Raw genomic sequence first — 17,683 nt, 5'->3', positions numbered from 1 at the left:
AAGGGAGGTTGGCAGAGGTGGCGGATGCGGGGGGCAAAGGCAACCAGCGGGGGCGGCGGCGGCAGGGGCGGCGAGGACCGGCGAGGGCTCTTGGAGAGGGAGGAGAAGAGAGAGAGAGAGAGAGAGAGAGAGAGAGAGAGAGAGAGAAGGAGCGAAAGCGCGAGAGAGAAGGAGAGGTGTCGGGTTAGGGTATACCTAATGAAGACGGTAAACCGTTCACCGTCTTAGTGAGGACGGTGAATACTAAGACGGTGAATGATTCATCGTCTTCTCAAGCACACAGTACTCTCAGGGCTTCGAAAGGCGGATTTGCACTAAAGGCGGTGGGAAGGGGATTTGCACTAAATGCGGTAAATGGTTCACCGTCTTAGTAAATGCGGTGAACCATTCATCGTCTTCACTTGTATATTACAAAGGTGGTGAACTATTCACTATTTTCACTTGTATATTACGAAGGTGGTGAATCGTTCACTGTCTTATTGAAGACGGTGAACGATTCACCGTCTTTAGAAAAACATTCTGAGATGGAGCCCATGTGGCAAAAAGAGAGTTACTTTTTCAAATATAATTTTAGAGGGTCATTTCACAAATTATATATTTTTGGAGAGGTATTTTGTAAAAAAGTCCCAAAATAGACGTCAATTCCTGCAAATCCATGAGTGGCAAAATAGAACCCATGCATCAAATTTCTCCACATCGAGAGATTTATACCAAATATGTGCCCTACAAATATACTAGTACTAGGTGGCATGATTGGTAAGGCATGAAGGGCCTGTTTGGCCCAGCTTCTGAAAAAGTGGTTTCTGAAAAAGTGATTTTAGTTTAAAAAAATTATTTTGGTTAAAAGCTGTAAAACGTTTGACTGAGTTTAGATAAAAGCGATTTTTTTGAAGTAATTTTGAAAAGCTGTTTGACAAAATTTTTTTGATGTTTACATAAATTAATATTTTTATTAAATTTTATTGTAAAATAATTTAAAATCTAAATTTAAATTTGAATTAAAATTAAAATTTTTAAATTTCAAAATTGTACAAAATTTAAAATTTGATATTTTAATTTAAAAATAATTTAAAATTTTAAAAATTAAAAATTAAAATAATTATGAAAAATTTAAAATTTAAAAATATAAATAATTATGAACTTTAAAATTTAAAATTTAAAAGTAAATTTGAAATTTAAAAATTAAAAATTAAAATTAAAATTTAAAAATATAAATAATTATAAAATTTAAAATATAAAATATTAATATTTAAAAAATATATTTAAACTTATCTATAACTATATTTTATTTTAATTAAGTTTGAATTATTATTTCCAACACACATCATAATATGCAAACACATTAGAAGCTAATGCGGGCAGCATTTGTGACACTCATCACAGAATAAGAAAACCTGAAATACACATCATCTGTTGTGGAAATCGTGAATTTGAAAGCAAGAAATACGCACAGCATCTAGAAGAAACAAGAAAGAAGACCGCAAGAAATATTATTAAAATTAAATATTGCAAGTACATCATCTATTGTTGCTACAGAGTTTTCTCCTAATATTTTTAGGTATCCCCTCAGTATATAAATCAGCTGGATTTCCTAAAATAACACGAAGACTCGCACATTATTCAACAAAATACATAGATTTTAGCACCAAGGAACCCCCTCGATCGCCAAGTTTAAATATGAAACCAAAGAAGAAGAAGAAGAAGAAGAAGAAGAAGAAGAAAGAATGGCATTCTTCTATCCACGGTCCACACTTTCCACCAAGCTTATTCAGAATAATTGTGATCATCTTCGACTTACAATTTGGAATTAGATTTAGCCAACTCCACATACATATCAGCAATTTCCTTTGCAAAATAAGCCTTTGCCTGAGGTCTCTTAATCTGAAAATAGCGAACCCACAGGTACGGTTTGCATTCACAATGACAATCAGCATAAAGATGTTACTTCAATTAAACAGAAAAAAAAAAAAAGAAAAAAGGGTGGGGGAAGGGACTCACCTTGAACGTAGGAGTGAGGAGACCATTCTCTAAAGTGAACTGCTCTGGTACAAGAGTAACTGCTTTCGCAAATTCAAACCCTCTTAGCTGGAAGAAGAGATGATGGTTAAGGGTCAGGACAGGACCACCTGAAAGAAAACTAGAAGATCTATTGGAATATGGGAGGCCAGAAGAGTTGTTACCTGTGCTTCCTTTCCAGCAGCATCCATCTCGGCCAGGACAGCGGCCCTCGCTCTTGGATCAGCGCACAGCTGTCCTAGATCATCATACTGCGTAAATTACAAAAGAAAACATTAAAAATGAGCACAAATAGAATTCTGCGTAAGCATGAGCAGCGCGCGCATTGGAAAGAGGGAAAAGTCCTGTCCAGGAACTCAATAACTGAATCTCATGACACACCAAACTAAAACTCAGAGGTCAAAATTGCCAGGCTAATATAAGCTACTAGTACAGAAACTCGACCAGATAAGTGATACAAATACAACCAACTGGGGATAAGCATGTAAAGCATCAGTTGAAATAAATAACGAACTCTCTGCAACCAGAATGAAGGATTTGGTGCTTATAACAACTTCACTTATAAACACCAATTATTTTGACCAAAAAGTCGTCGCACGCAACAATCTTAAATTAGCCAAAACATCCTTTCATCTTCCAAACTATTAGTCATATCACTTAGCCAGAAATCAAAGAATTCAACTTATTTCACGCTTATTTCCTACCAAAAGGCAACTTAAGAAAAATTTCCATGCATGCTTATAAGAGAATTTCGCAGCACGCAAAAGATACAAATTATGTACTAAAAAGTAAACACGAAAAAGATACAAAACTGACCTTAATACCTTGAGAGGCAGCCCAGGACTTCATTACCTCTGGATCAACAGAAACTATTGCAACCAGTGAAGAATTTAAGCTATCACCTGATAATAGGAATAAAGTGCCAATGATATACACAGAATGTCAATTTTAAATCAATACAATACTCTTCAAAACCTACCATAGATAAAGCACTGAGAAATGAAATTGCACTTGGCATATACATTCTCAATCTTCTCGGGAGCTATGTATTCACCTTGCGCCAACTTGAAAATGTTCTTTTTCCTATCATTGTTCCAAGACAATAACTTCAGACATGAAAGCTAAATTTTACTATCAAGTCAATATTACTGAATGAGTATAGTGCACAAGTAAAAGTTGACCCAAACATCAGGCATTTTCAGTTAACAATGCCATAGCCAAGTACTTAGAACAGGTCAAACAAATAAAGCACAAGATAGAAGAATTAGCAACAACACAGTTTTTTTCGGAATAAAGAAAAACTCTTCACAACTTAAAGTTTTATGGAACATGATCATCTAATTTTGTACCAAATGGCATGGTAACAAATCTTTTTGGGTGAGCTGAGAAGTGGCGTTAGACTATAAAGTTGTTCTTTAACAGCTTAATCATTCGGAGAAGATGGCCAAATGAATATAAAAAATGTGTCTCACTATTATCATCAAACCAGCGCAGAAGCCTCATTTTCTTACTGCAACAAAAGCACCAGCGCTCAGACAATTTATTAACATAATGAGCTATCACTGTATAGACACTTTGGTAGATCTGAAATTGATACAAGCAATTTTTATATGCAAGTTGAGTAAATCTGAGCCTAAAGAGTACATTCCACAAAGTACAAGGATTTTGTGAAAAAAACTATTCACCACGTTTGACTGATATCCTTATCACATGTTATAGATGCTCTTGAATTTAACTGATATCCTTATCATAGTTTATAGATGTTTTAGAATTAATATGACATGACAATTAATGAAGGGTTATTAGCACACATTAAGGGCTTTCTTACAAGCAAAAGTTCCTAAGTTTTTAGAACTTTGTTGTATGTATCCTAAGAATCTTAAAATTCCAAATTCTTTATAGAAGATGGATAGTCTACTGCGTAATTAATAGCTATTGTCACAACTGGAGCTACCGAGGAATCACAGTGGAACCTGTATCTTTTTTATCCCTCATATGAATACTTGCTTTTAAGTTCTTTGCACCAATTTTCCATCATTAGTTAAACAAGCAAAAGTTCCTCGTTAATCCTTCCTTAATCATCAGTAATTCTTCATCACTTCCTAATGTAGCATCTTTATAACAGTCCCAAAAATGATATGAAACAGTATCCGCATTTTCCCTTTGCCTCCCTAGTTAACACTATACAATTAATTTCAGCTATTTTCCTTTTCAGCACAAGATTGCAGATAAACATATGCAATGGATCAGGCGAAACCAACATCAAGATTGCCATGTCAAGCATGTAAGGCATGCTGGCAGCATGGCTTAGTATGTAAATTACCAGTGCCTTCAGAGTTTACAGACACCAACAAAGAAGAGTATCTTAAAGCACTCCATGCAAAACTCCTAGCCAACCCTACAACGCATAACAAGAAAACAGAGGCAAAGAAAAGAAAACAACTAGATAACTCTAATCTCAAGAAAAGAAAGCAAATAGCTCTGTTAAGGCAACCACATGATTTTAACGTAATAGAGGTAAAAGTGGGGGAAAAAATCAGCACATTTTTCTCTTTCCGCAATCAGAAAAGTTGAAGCTAAAATAAATGGAACATTAATCAAAGAATATATTATGCATGCATATTACAATAAAAATCTAGTAAACAAGCACACCTGTCTATGATCTTTAAACGCCCTCCGGGCAACCACAAACCTATGTCCCCAGTGTGCAGCCAACCATCCTCATCAATGACCTCTTTTCTGTTAAATTGGGGCTTCTCTTAGTGAATCTAATAACAATCTACATGAAAGAATACGAAAAAAAACACGCAATAGGGCCTCTCGTATAATGGAGTAGATGTGCAATTTTTTATAAAATTTACGTTTGTGCTTCATCTTTATAATAGCCTCGGAATAGTATAGGTCCCCTGACACAAATTTCTCCACGAGGATATGGTTGGTCGTTTGATGTATAATTCATTTCAGGAACATCCACAAGCTTGATCTCTGGAAAAGTAAATAAAAAGAAGTTAATTAGTCACAAGACACAACAAGGGGAGGGAAGCATGTATGATATAATAAAAGTCCGGATGTTTTTAAGTTATGTGTTCTAAACACTTGTGTAGATGCAATGCCCAAGATTCATGCTGTGAAGGAAAAAACTATGTTCAACCAACGTTAGTAAATAACAGTAACAGCTAAATTTGCTTTGCTAAATTAGTTTGTATTGATCTAAAATCAAATACAGAAACTATAATTATGCAATAAACCTTTAAAAGAAATCAATAGTATTTTTGCACGTACAATCCAAATTCCAAAACCTTAGAAATAGCAAAATTTCTCACACTAATTAACATCATGAAAGTGCTTGTTCTAGGAGAAAAGCGTGATCCGACATACATTTTTTCTTCAGCTGGGGCTTTTAATAGCATTATATAATCTATAATTTCATGCATTTTTTCCTCAGCTGGGGCTTTCAATAGCATTATCTAATCTATAATTTCTAGTTTTGTCCTCCCACTTAATTTTTCTCCCTTTGTAGTTTGAGTTTGTACTTGTGATGATCACCAAAGGAACATGCTTTTCAATGATTACACCTAGCTTTGTCCGATAATGGATTATATGCGTTTTCGATGATTAATTATCCATCAGATCTATCTACCAATTAATATCAATCATCACTTCAAAATCTCAGCCTTAAATGTTTTGAACCCATGAAGGTTGTCAAGAATAATATGTATTATTATTCAACATCCGTAACAGCCTAGGAGTAAACAGTTCCTACAGAAAGGGTTGATAAAAAGAAGTATGTGTGGAAAACACTCCATCGCTAACTGAAAAACTATGTCCTAGATTGTAATAATTTACCATAAAAATATTATAACGATGACTATGAAAGCCTATAACATCTTCATATCTCAACATCTTCCATTATTTTAACAAAAGAAACATCACCGATTATAAAATTCTAGCCCTTCAATATAGTAAGCAAGGAAGCTGCAAGGATGACACAAAGCTATTTATTAGACAACATAACAGGACAAAGCGTACAAAGGAATAGCTATGTCTGTTCAATTATCCTCAATCATATACTTGAATAAGTATCACAATTAACATCTACAATTTCCAAAATTTGGCAATTAGATATTACACATCTAGGACAGCTGCTAGCATTTTTTACGTTCTCATGTCCATAAAACCTGACTGAGCAGCCTAGTGTTTAATTTTATGCTTCCACTGAGTTATTTACATTTTCGATGTAAGCAGATCATGGTGATGAAAATGAAAAATGTTTCCACAAGATCTTTAGCTCAGCAAGAAAAACAACAAACAGAAAGAATTATTTTCCTCTTAACATTGAAGTCCATTATGACTTCTTATATTAACAATGTTATGATAGCCTTTGTAAACTTATAATTTGGAACGCAGCTAGCTAAAGTAGCAATATTAGCTATGGCATAATCCTGTTCAAATTGAAGAACATAAGCTCACCACAAGCAGGATTTGGAGAGCCAACATGACCAATTAATGTGTCGCCCTCGTCCATTGTACTTATAACACAAGATGTCTCAGTCATTCCATAACCTTCAATAATTTGACCACCAAAGCATCTGAAGGAAAGTTATCATGACATTACCACAACCATGTAATACAATAATTAGGATCGCATAATAACCATGAAAACTGGATTAACCAGATGAAAGCTAAACAGGAAATTAGCTTACACTCTCAGGAAGTCCATGACATCTGAAGACAGTGGAGAGGCACCTGATGTCATAAAGCGAACTCGTCCTCCAAGTTTACTTTTAAGTTTGTTGAATACTAGTCTATCCCACATAGGAGATGGATTCCTTCCTGAGACAAAGTGATAGGATGAGATGCTATAAGTGCAACCATTGAATGATCTGAAAACCAATAAATCTAACAGCACAAAGAACATTAGCTAATATGAACATCACTAGTTTTAACTTTCAATAAGGTTTAACTCCTGTCTTCTTTAAATCTTTATGTTTGCTGTGACATACTAGTTCTTAGCTTTTAAGCTAAAACTGATCCAGTGTATTTGAAATGTATCATTACACAGTTAAAATAACTTAATCTCTCTTATTTTACATATCCGGCCAAAACAACTGAACATCAATGAAATCTTTGATCTTATAACCAATAAAGATGAAATTTTGCAATTTGCAGCTCCTGCTTTATGAATAGGATATTCATGCTTCAAAGACAATTAGCTGTATCAAAGAATGGTTTTATCAGTACTCCCCTTTGCCAATATACATGACAAAAACTCCTCACATTTAAACTAAGAAAAGATCTCAAAATCTATTCAGTAAATATGTAATAGACAAAAAGAAGATGAAATTCACAAAATACCCTTTTTGGAAAGATATGATCAATATCTAAAAGTTGTTATAGTAGAACCTCTGAAGCTTTTTCACTTTAGGTATTTATTTTTGTCTTTGGTTAGGGAATAAGGGAGGAAATAGAGCCCTTATTCCCCTTATTCCACCAAACACCACAAGAATTCCTAATTCCCCTCTTAACGGGTTTTCTGGGTATAACCCATTAAGAGGGTGGTTAGTAATCAACTAGATAAGTAATTAATCACCTGACTTATCAACTTAATAAATTTTCAATTAACTATTCAACCAATTAATTTTTTATTTATAATTAATTAGCTAATTAAAAATTCACTATTTAATTGTTTATTCAATAACTAATATTCATATGAATTAGCCAATTAATATTTTAACTAGTATAACTAATTTCTTAATTAAATATATAACTAACTAATTTACTAATAAATTAACTTATTTTTACAGTTAGTTAATTAATTAATCTACTTCTCCATCATCTTATACGGTATTCATAGTTAATTAATTCATTAATTTATTAATTAATATTTTAATGTTAATTAATGAGGTAAAATATTTTACTTTCCTACTATTCTAATCTAACAATCCAACACTACTTTTCTTATTTCTGGGAATAACCCGATCTCATTTGAATATAAAGTTGGTATAGTTCCTGCCTATGCCAAATGCTGTACCTGTATCAATAAGCAAGAACAGCCTATTCCCGAACCAAACGATATCTTAAGGAATGTGTGGTAATTGGTCGGTGGGGAGAATGATAACTTAGTTATGACCACATACTATATACAGCCTCTAAAAATGGGTGAGCATCGATCGGCTCGGTTCAGTTTTTGCAGTTTTTTTGAAAAACCGAACCGAACCAAATTAGAGGCATGAACCGAACCGAATCGAAATAATTCTGTCAATTCGGTTCGGTTAATTTGGTTATAGCATTATTTAGTTTAAATCTTTTTAAACTACTAAAAATAAGAAATAATCATGATTAATTTTATGTTAAAATTCATTAATCTAAGATAATAATATTTATATCTCTAATTATTTGATTATTATTTAAAATTAATACATAATTTTTAAATTTAAGACAAATATATATTGAATTACTAAACTATTGGTTTATTCAGTTTTTCTAGTTTTTAACTTTTAGAACTGAACCGAAGAATATTATATGTAAAACTGAACCAAACTGACTGATTTTGATCGGTTCAGTTGGGTAATTCAATTTGAACAGAGTAAAGCTCGCCCCTACCTCTAAGTCATATTCCTCAAGATAAACTACCACATAGGTGGTTGATGATGTGTGTTATCCTGAAAAACATGATTTTAAGGCCTTCGCAATGGATTAAAATCACCCGCATAGGTCGCAATCAGTAAATGAAAATGGAAATCCCCATACATCACAAGTAATGACTAGATAAAAATAACGTGTTCTGACATCCACAGAAGCCTGTAAGCATTAACAGAAGTCTAAATGGAACAGAAGTTTTCTGCATCTTACCATTCGCTATTGCTTGCCTCTTGGCATTGTACGCTGCATTAAATAATTTTTGCTTCAATCCACCAGATTCTTTTACGGCATTCACAATTCTGAAATTTAAGAAAGTAACTACTCGTAAATGAAATACTCAAAGCCAGCTTGTCACTAAGACACAAAACCACCACGAGTTTGTATATTTACCCAGAATATATTCTATTATATAACCGAGGCACACTGCAAAATAATGTCGGTCTTAAAACTGCTAGATCATCCATTAATTTCAAATTATCCTGGGAAAAAAAATGTCAATATTAGTTGACAAAACTAAATGAAAAAAAAGACAGAATACATGTAATATTAGTACTAATAATTTTATGGAATGATAATCATGATGGAGAGATGGTATATAGCGCTATTCACTAGCAGATGTGCTACCATTAACAGCAGAATCATTAATACAATCTTTTGTGAATCATTATAAATTGTGTCAACTTCAGCACACCAGTTTCAAATTTAGTAGGATCTATGATTTTGGGCACCTTAGATTAGGTAGATAATTAGATAGATCCCAACAAGGTATAACAGGAAATAAGATACTGGTCCTAGTGGATTAGAAAAAAGAATATAAGAAAGCAAGAATTAATTGGTGCTTTAAATATCCGTACCCCCTGGTAGAAACCAACAGCAACACCAAAATATACCATCGCAACTTGGTTGGCCCTCTCATATATGTGTGCCAAAGGTAGATAGGATATATAACTGAAAATAAGTAGAAGACAATTTTCAGATATCTATGGACAACTTAATAGGCGGTCTGAAACCATACAGATCAAAGAAAAAAAACAAAACAAAACAAGAAAGAAAAAACAACGCATGAGCTGAAAACAAAATACTTACACATCAGAAGGGTAAAATGCAACAGACAGACTACTTCCTGCAACATTGGCAATCAAGTTCTCATGGGCCAGAACAACTCCCTGAAAAATAAAGCACGTCCTATTTTCAGTGAGATTATATAAATAAAAGATAAGAACCAAAATGAACCAATAAGGTGTTGTTAAAAGCACATTTGCATATTGGGCTAAAATCTGATTTTACTACCTTTGGTGTGCCAGTTGTACCACTTGTGTAGCAGATCGTCGCAATGTCTTCAGGTTTTGGAGGGCGAAATGGCTGAATATTTCTCTGTCCCTAATTTTATTTGAAATCAAAAGAGAACTGTTGAAGATATAATAATAGGAAATGATAAATTATAAGGATGACGAAAAAAATCCGTTCTTTTGGATTAGGAAATTTGAAATTGAAACCTTAATGAATAGCAAACAAACCATGTAGTGGGGGAAAAAAATGTTAAGTAAACAGATCATTTTGAAAGTAGAAATCAGTCATGGTAGAAACAGGGAACTTTGCTTACAATAAAGGGAAGTTCAGTGGAAAATCTAGTCCTTTCTTCCAAACAGGACATTAGGTAGTAATGCAATCCGTTTTTAAATAATTGGCAAAGCAGCTCTGTAGGATTTTCTATTTTTAGTAGTTAAAAATAGGTCTCATTTGCATTCTCATAGTATTATTTACGCCCAAGGCACCAAGCTTAGCACATCGAGCCAGATGTGCCCCAACCTAGAATTAAGATGCCAATTAGGCACAACTAGCTAAGATGAGCTTCAAGGATTAAAACAGGTTTTCAATGTTCATGTGAAATGGTAAAGCAGGCAAAATGTATCAAATTATAGCATCTCATCTTTCAGTAGCTCAAAATGGGGGCAAAGAAGTGCAGAAAGTTCCATGCATCCTTTCCATTTCTTACAAAAGGAAATAGTCTTACACTGGGATGACCAGAAATTACTAGCTGGAAATAAATAGAAGCTATCACCAGTGCAACGACATCTTCCTGCAGAACTTTGGCGTACCAAGAATAACAATAGAACTCTTTTTATTAATACATGAAATAAGCACTCACATACAACTACTCTCCTTGTGGTGGACTCGCAGACCGCAGACAACACTCATACACACCCAAAACTTGTAAAAGACTCACTAACTCTTCCATGCCCTTACTCTGTGTGGTGACTACTACACATTGTTGCCTTGGTGTGGAACCTCAAACCTATATTTATAGACTTCCATAGTTGATTCAACTGACTTAAGCTAAGTCAGTTTCAACCAACTTAGCTTCCTGTAAAAGCTTCAAGAATGCTCTGTTTCAGAAGGGGGGGGTGGTGGTGGTTTGAGGAGAATGAGAGAGGAGAGGAGAGGAGAGGAGGTAGCAGTGCCTCTTTCACTTCCCTCTATGGTATAAGAACAAGCTAGGGAGAGAGTCATAGATGTATGAAGATAATTCACTCACCTCACTGAATAGTGTTGAGTAAGTAATAATCTCCACTTCAGTTGTTGGTGGAAGAGACGGCATGTTTTCATCGATCCCACCAACTACCTATTTCAATGTATGAAAAAAAGCATAAGCTAAAATTCCTAAAAGAATGAATCTCTTTTACAAGTATAAAATTACGATAGCAAATTTTCTTTCTTACCACTATTAGACGAACAGATGGAATTTGATTAAGGAAGCTCAACAACTGCAAACAAATTAGAAAGTATAAGAAAGGTTCAGGAAAAAAAAGAAGAAAAAAAAGCAGCAAAAGAGAACACAAATGTATAATGCTTGAAAATTTTGGTAAGATTTGATTACATATGGCGCAACCACTTAGCAGCATCTATACTGATAATTATAAAGCAAAGAACACATTTAACTCATTCAGAAATTCACCTAATCACTTAGTAGCCTCTATATTGATAATTATAAATCAGAGAACACATTTAACTCATCCAGAAAGTCAATATTAACCGCCTGGAAGTTTTCCTGCAAAAGCAGATACTCAGGATTCACGAAGCAGAGACTTGGGATTTTGTAGGAAAATGTGAATATGGATGATACAAATGGAAGTAGAAAGGAGATTTTAGAAGTGAAATTCTCCGAAGACTTAAAATCATAAAAACAATTTCATCTAATCTCTCGAATCTATAAACCAGCAATAATAAGACTTCAAATGATGATAACAATTTCGTCTAATCTCTGAAATCTATAAAATTATAAATGATAGATAATTAAATATAGCTATGACTTACACTGATGTAGAGCATTAGTGAAAATAGATCAATGACAAAAGCCACAAGGAGGAAAATAGGAAATATATTGAAGTAATGGAGAAGATTTGCGTCTTATTTCAATTCATTAAACTCAAAAGACAACCGATATTCGGCCCCTAAAACAAACAAAACTAACTGATAGTCCAGAAGGAGTACCAAAATTAACTTCTTGCCACAACCTTAAGCAAGCAATAGAACAAAGCAAAATACTCATGCTGCCAAAGGAGGGATCAAATGAATCATGGAATGGCACAATGAACTCTCACAGTATTGCTGTTTAGTTTCCCTATACTATATGGAAAGCTAGTTTCGTAGCTGAATAAAATAACCAATCAGAGAGTCAATTCAATCAACTGGCCCTATTCTTCTTTTACACAGCAAGAAATCCTAATGCCCAAACAAGTGATCCGCAATCTCTAAATAGTAGAAAAGAAATATCTTAGAGCATATAACTAAGATAAATCAGGGGAGCGGAGCTCACAATCCTTAACGTTTGTGGTACACAAAAAATAACTTGTACAGCAGCATGATTCACAATATATTGAACAGCATCAGGACCTGTAGAAAAATACAATAGCCACTTATTGAAATTTGCTAGAAAGAATGAAGAAAAGATCAACAATGCTATCCTTCAAAACCAAACATACCAAGAGTGTCATAGAGCGGAACAGATATGTAAGAATATGCCGAGCAGGCATGGTCCACGATGATCCACTCAGGTCTGTTTATAAAATATAGACCAACACAGGCACCCTATTTCAAAGATAAGTATAATTAACACTTTAAAGACTCGGAAGATATTCTGTGGATAAGACTACTAGTGAATTGCACGTAAGTATTTGAAGTATTTGAAACAACATTGTGACATCATTTTTGACTCACTTCTGGTATTCCGTGATAGATTAAACCAGAACCTATAGCAGACCGTTCTGTACTAGCTTCCCCGTAGGTCATCCATTTATACCTTCAGAAGTTATGGACATTGAAAATTTAATTAAAACAAAAAAACAACAACATTTAGAAAGCCTGAAAGCAGATAAGAAAAGAAACTGGAAAGTACTTACTCTCCAATTGTTCCATCTGGACGAATTCTTGTTCCCAAATACTTGTAATCTCGGAAAGTCTCAACAGCATGCCTGATACATACAATAGTCAAAGAACAACATTACTTCACTCAGAGACAACAAGCCCTTTGCCAGAAAAAATCATCTTGCAATGAAAGATCGATGTGATAGCATTCAAAAAGAATATGATAAAATACCAGTCCCACCCAAATTTTAATATAATATTGTGAAACAAAGGAAAATAAAAGAGAAAACTCTGAAGCGTGTTTGATGACACTATGAAATGGAAAACCAGAAATTCCTCGACATGATATTTAGCGAGAAAAGGAAAGGAAAGAGGAAATCTGAAGGACACTGTTCAAAGTAATAGTTGCAAACTATTTAATGAGATGAAATTACGGTACGAAAATAGAGAAACAGTATGTAAAAATGCTTACACAAAATTATCGTGTAATGTTCCAATTTCAGGATGATCCAGAAACCGAGAAACTAGTTTTAAAGGTGAATGGGCCGACCTGCACAGAAGAATAAATTTTGATACAGAAACAATACCTTCGTCTAAGACCAAAAAAATAAATTACATGCCTGTACACATTCCATTTTCCAGTTTGCAGTTTTTCTGGAAGAACAACACTGTAGCCCTGCACTGCATTATTTGTCAAATATTAAATTATGACCTTAGGAAGTCAATCACATGGAGAATCATAAGAAGCCACTTGTTTTTGTTTCACATTATTAAACAACATGCAGAGAAAGGAAAACAGAAGGAAACAAATAACTCTCAGCCATGGGAAAACTTTCGTGCTTCAAACACACTTAATTTTTAGGTGCTTCGAAAATTTATACGTGAAATACAAATTTCCTGCCGAATTCTCAAACTGGACGCAACATACAATAGAAAGTTGGGATTTCTATGGAATCAAAGGTTGATGACTAAAATATCAGGAAGTAATCAATCGAAGAACTCCGAGTAAGCATTATCTGCTAGATAGGTCAGCTAAATTGAGATAGTATCTCTTCTGTCTATCAAGTGACTGAAGGTTGTCCGCACAGAGAACTTGGATCTTCAATCCAACTTACCTTGGATTTGATGGATCACTAGGTAAGCAAAAAGCTTCGGACACTTCTTTAGGAGATAAAGAAAACTTGTGAGAGGAGTTGAAAGAATTCATGGACTAAACAAATCAACCAAGTAGAACACGAAATATAAACCAGGCTATAGTTTACCCCAATAGCAAAGGAGGAAGCATGTACAATAAAGTAGCAAACTATCACATTTATGGGCTTGAAGGAAGGAAACTTTCTCTTGACACCACATTATCAAAAGTTTAGGTGTTCTGGTACCATCATCATCATCTTCCAGTCAAAAAGTGGCGGCAGCCCAAAAACATAAGAGTATTGCTTCATTTAACAAAAAATACATTGTTTATTACTGGTTTAACAAGACTGCCCACTAAGTTAGCAACTATTCAGCACTTGAGTTTTGTATTCTCTTTGTGTTTCGAGCTAGTGTGGCCCTGAATGCGGCAATCATATTGTTCTCTCAACTTACTAAGTATGTATAAACCAAGTGTTTCAAAGAGAAAATATTTATCACATGAAGGCATTGTACTGTCATGAGTCTCTCCTACAAGATCCAACGGTCCTCTTCTACTCAGGAATTAAATTTTAGACTAACTCCTTTCAGTGTCGGTTTTCAAATTACCAATTAATTTCATGGAGAAAGCATTCCATGTCGATCTACAATCCATGATTATAATGTGATCCTTCCTTCCTTCACCATCTAAACCTAATGATAAGCTTGGTGAGCATGCTGGAGGAATCCTCTGTGATCAAAGGGGTGTCAGAGTAAACAGCCAATAAATCTAGATTTGCAAGTCTAAAGAGCAGAACTTCCACTCTGAAGTTCTAATTCTAGTGAGTCACATGCTATGCAGGGAAATACAAAAAAGGGCTCTATCTAATATGATAGTCAACGAAAGTCGATGAAAGTCTACCTAAGAGAAGAGAGGACCTGAAATGCAACACAAGGCATCATTATCAGCATAAAAAAGGATGGCTTTTTCCACTTAGTAGTCCAAAACAAGACTCTGCGCATTGTCCACTCGCACATGCGCGTGCATGCGCGAGCGAGCGAGAGAGAGAGAGAGACCAGGACTTCAGCTATGAACAAGCATGGTCAAAGAAGGTTGGCACACCAGTAGGAGAAGTGTTGTATGCAGCTGAAACCAAATTCAACTCCTTTTCTGAAGAAGTGCTATATGCAGCTGAAACCAAATTTAACTCTTTTTCTGGAGAAGTGCTATATGCAGCTGAGATCAAATTTAACTCACTGTCTACTCTGATTTCGCTCACTTCTTGCTTCCAATTTACAAAGATACATGCTAAGGCTAAGAATATGTTCCCTTCTGTCCACCATATGCTTTACATTATCCAAACGGTTCAACCAAAGTACCAACTTTCTGTCTATGATGTTCCCCTACATCACTCCTTACTCCATCTATTCACTTGATTTGACACACGCAACTACATAAGAATCCTTTGCATTTCTTGGAAGAATAGAAACTTATATAAAAGGGGGGAAAAAAGAGAATAATAAAGAGATGCTAATCAGTTTGCCGTCAAAAAGAAACTCTATATGAAGAATATAGCTTTTATTGGCCCTTCTTAAGTGACCCACCAGCAATTCAATCTAATGCGAGTCTTTTTCAGACCCACCAACCATTTTCATCAGCAGTAAATACGATCTCAGCTCAGGGGGGTAAAAAGTTGGAAAAAAAAAAAAAAAAAAAAACACTCTTAACTTAATGGTAACTTCCGTGGCAAGTCCGTTTTGTCCGTAAGTGATTTTCCGGTCTAAAATAATTTTCAGTAGAACTAAAGTTCAGATTAAAAAAAAAAAAAAAAATCACAAATCCACCATGGTTTGTTTGATCGGATGTCAATGGCTCTGGAACTGTAATTATTCCGCTTTTTTAAATTTTTATTATTATTCCCATCTCTTTCTCTACTTTGGCACCTTTTTCTCTCCCATAATTGATTTTGTGACCATCCAGGACAAAGTCAACTAGGTTTTTGGGGAGAGTGAGATTCAATTTGCTCTAGTTGGAAGGAGGCATTTACGGCCAAAAACAACTTTTCTCCCTCCACTTTTCCCGACAGAACTACAAATTTAACTGAGCCATACATTTTAATCAATTCCTTTTTGGAAAAATGACTCAACTCAACACAATTAAAAGCCGGCCGCCGAGGAGGGGTTATCAATCAATCAAAAGAATCTATTCCAAGATGGGAGTCTCCACACCTTCTTACGCCAAAAAAAAAAAAAAAAAAAAAAAAAAAAAAAAGGGATCCCCTCCACCGAGCAATCCTTAATTAATCCAATTAACCCTCCACCGAATAATAGGTTTCGGTGCACCAAAAGGAAAATAAGATGCAATCAGATCCCCTGATTCCCAAAACCATATGACTGAGGAGGAGTAGAAAAAAAAAAGGGAAGGAAGGAGGGGATGAGGGGATGAGGGGAAGAGAGGTACCGCTGACGAATTCGCCGGCGGCGGGGTTAGCGGCAAGGCGAGAGTCGACGGGCGGCTGCGGGCGGAGGTCGAGATGGGCGGAGATGCGCAGAGGCGGCGGTCGGCGGAAGGAGGAGTCCATCGGAACAGCCGAACAGGGTCTTCGCAATTTCGCTTTCCTTCGATCGCTTCGCCCCCTGGCTCTAATAATACTAAGGCGGTAATTGTTTTGTGCGTGCCATGCGAAGATCCTTATATATATATATATATATATATATATAATACTTAGGATTAGGACCAAGGATTAGGACTAATGATGATATATCCCCGTAATTTAATAGTAATGATGATATTTATCCGTACTCTAGCTTTCCTTTATAATTTTCTTGCATCATAGTAACCCGCAAACAAAGGATTTTACGTACGTACTTTATTTTATTTATAATAAATATATATACAGGGCCACACCGGACGAAAATCTTCTGGTGCCGGGGCCCAAACTATTTGTGGAGTTCGGGCTTGAACACGAAAAATTCTAGAATGCAGCGGGTACACCGGTGACGATTATAAAATAATATTTTATTATAATTTTGTTTGAAATATGATTGGTTTGTTATTGATAACGTGGTGCAAGTGTGACAGTATGGAATCTCTCTCGGGGCATTTTAATTTTTTTTCTTTTTCTCTTTCTTTTTAAAAATCCCATCAAATAGAAGTTCATAAATATTATTATATTAAAATTACTATTTCAACTAGTGGACCAATCACTATAATTTTATTATAAATATTTAATTATTATTTTTTTAGTTTTATTTTATAGAGAAGTATACATTTTAGAGACAAATGGCTTATATAGACCCCATTTGGTTCGGGTGATAAGCGGGGATAACCAAAGTTAACCTTGCTATTCCGCCAAACGAGGTGAAATTTGGCCGGAATATTTTATCCCGGTCAAACTTTGTTATTCCCGGTTATTCCGGAATAGCAAGAGATTTGCTATTCCACTATTTTGGTGGACTAGTACTATTCCAATACTTAATTTCAAACGTAATTAAAATTATAAATTAAATTAAAACTAAATTTTAAATCTCTAAACTCTGGCCTCGTTTG

General features: G+C 34.8%; 1 protein-coding gene across 1 annotated transcript; it reads right to left on the bottom strand.

Moving 5' to 3' along the window:
- Positions 1,458–16,645, bottom strand: LOC109719461 (long chain acyl-CoA synthetase 6, peroxisomal-like; the record flags this gene model as incomplete). Its single annotated transcript, XM_020246164.1, is given in 23 exon segments — positions 1,458–1,881; positions 1,999–2,085; positions 2,181–2,267; positions 2,833–2,918; positions 2,996–3,099; positions 4,669–4,755; positions 4,878–5,001; positions 6,487–6,605; positions 6,720–6,849; positions 8,869–8,957; positions 9,049–9,137; positions 9,513–9,606; positions 9,745–9,824; positions 9,949–10,038; positions 11,195–11,281; positions 11,379–11,423; positions 12,476–12,552; positions 12,642–12,747; positions 12,877–12,958; positions 13,059–13,130; positions 13,496–13,573; positions 13,644–13,704; positions 16,595–16,645. Coding segments are annotated over 23 exon segments (2,012 nt in total), but the record flags the coding sequence as incomplete, so codon positions are not given.

The sequence above is a fragment of the Ananas comosus genome, linkage group 13, assembly GCF_001540865.1.
Source record: "Ananas comosus cultivar F153 linkage group 13, ASM154086v1, whole genome shotgun sequence".
Classification (NCBI taxonomy): Eukaryota; Viridiplantae; Streptophyta; class Magnoliopsida; order Poales; family Bromeliaceae; genus Ananas; species Ananas comosus.
Note: the sequence above shows the minus strand (reverse complement) of the source record. Positions and strands in the feature narration are given on the sequence as shown.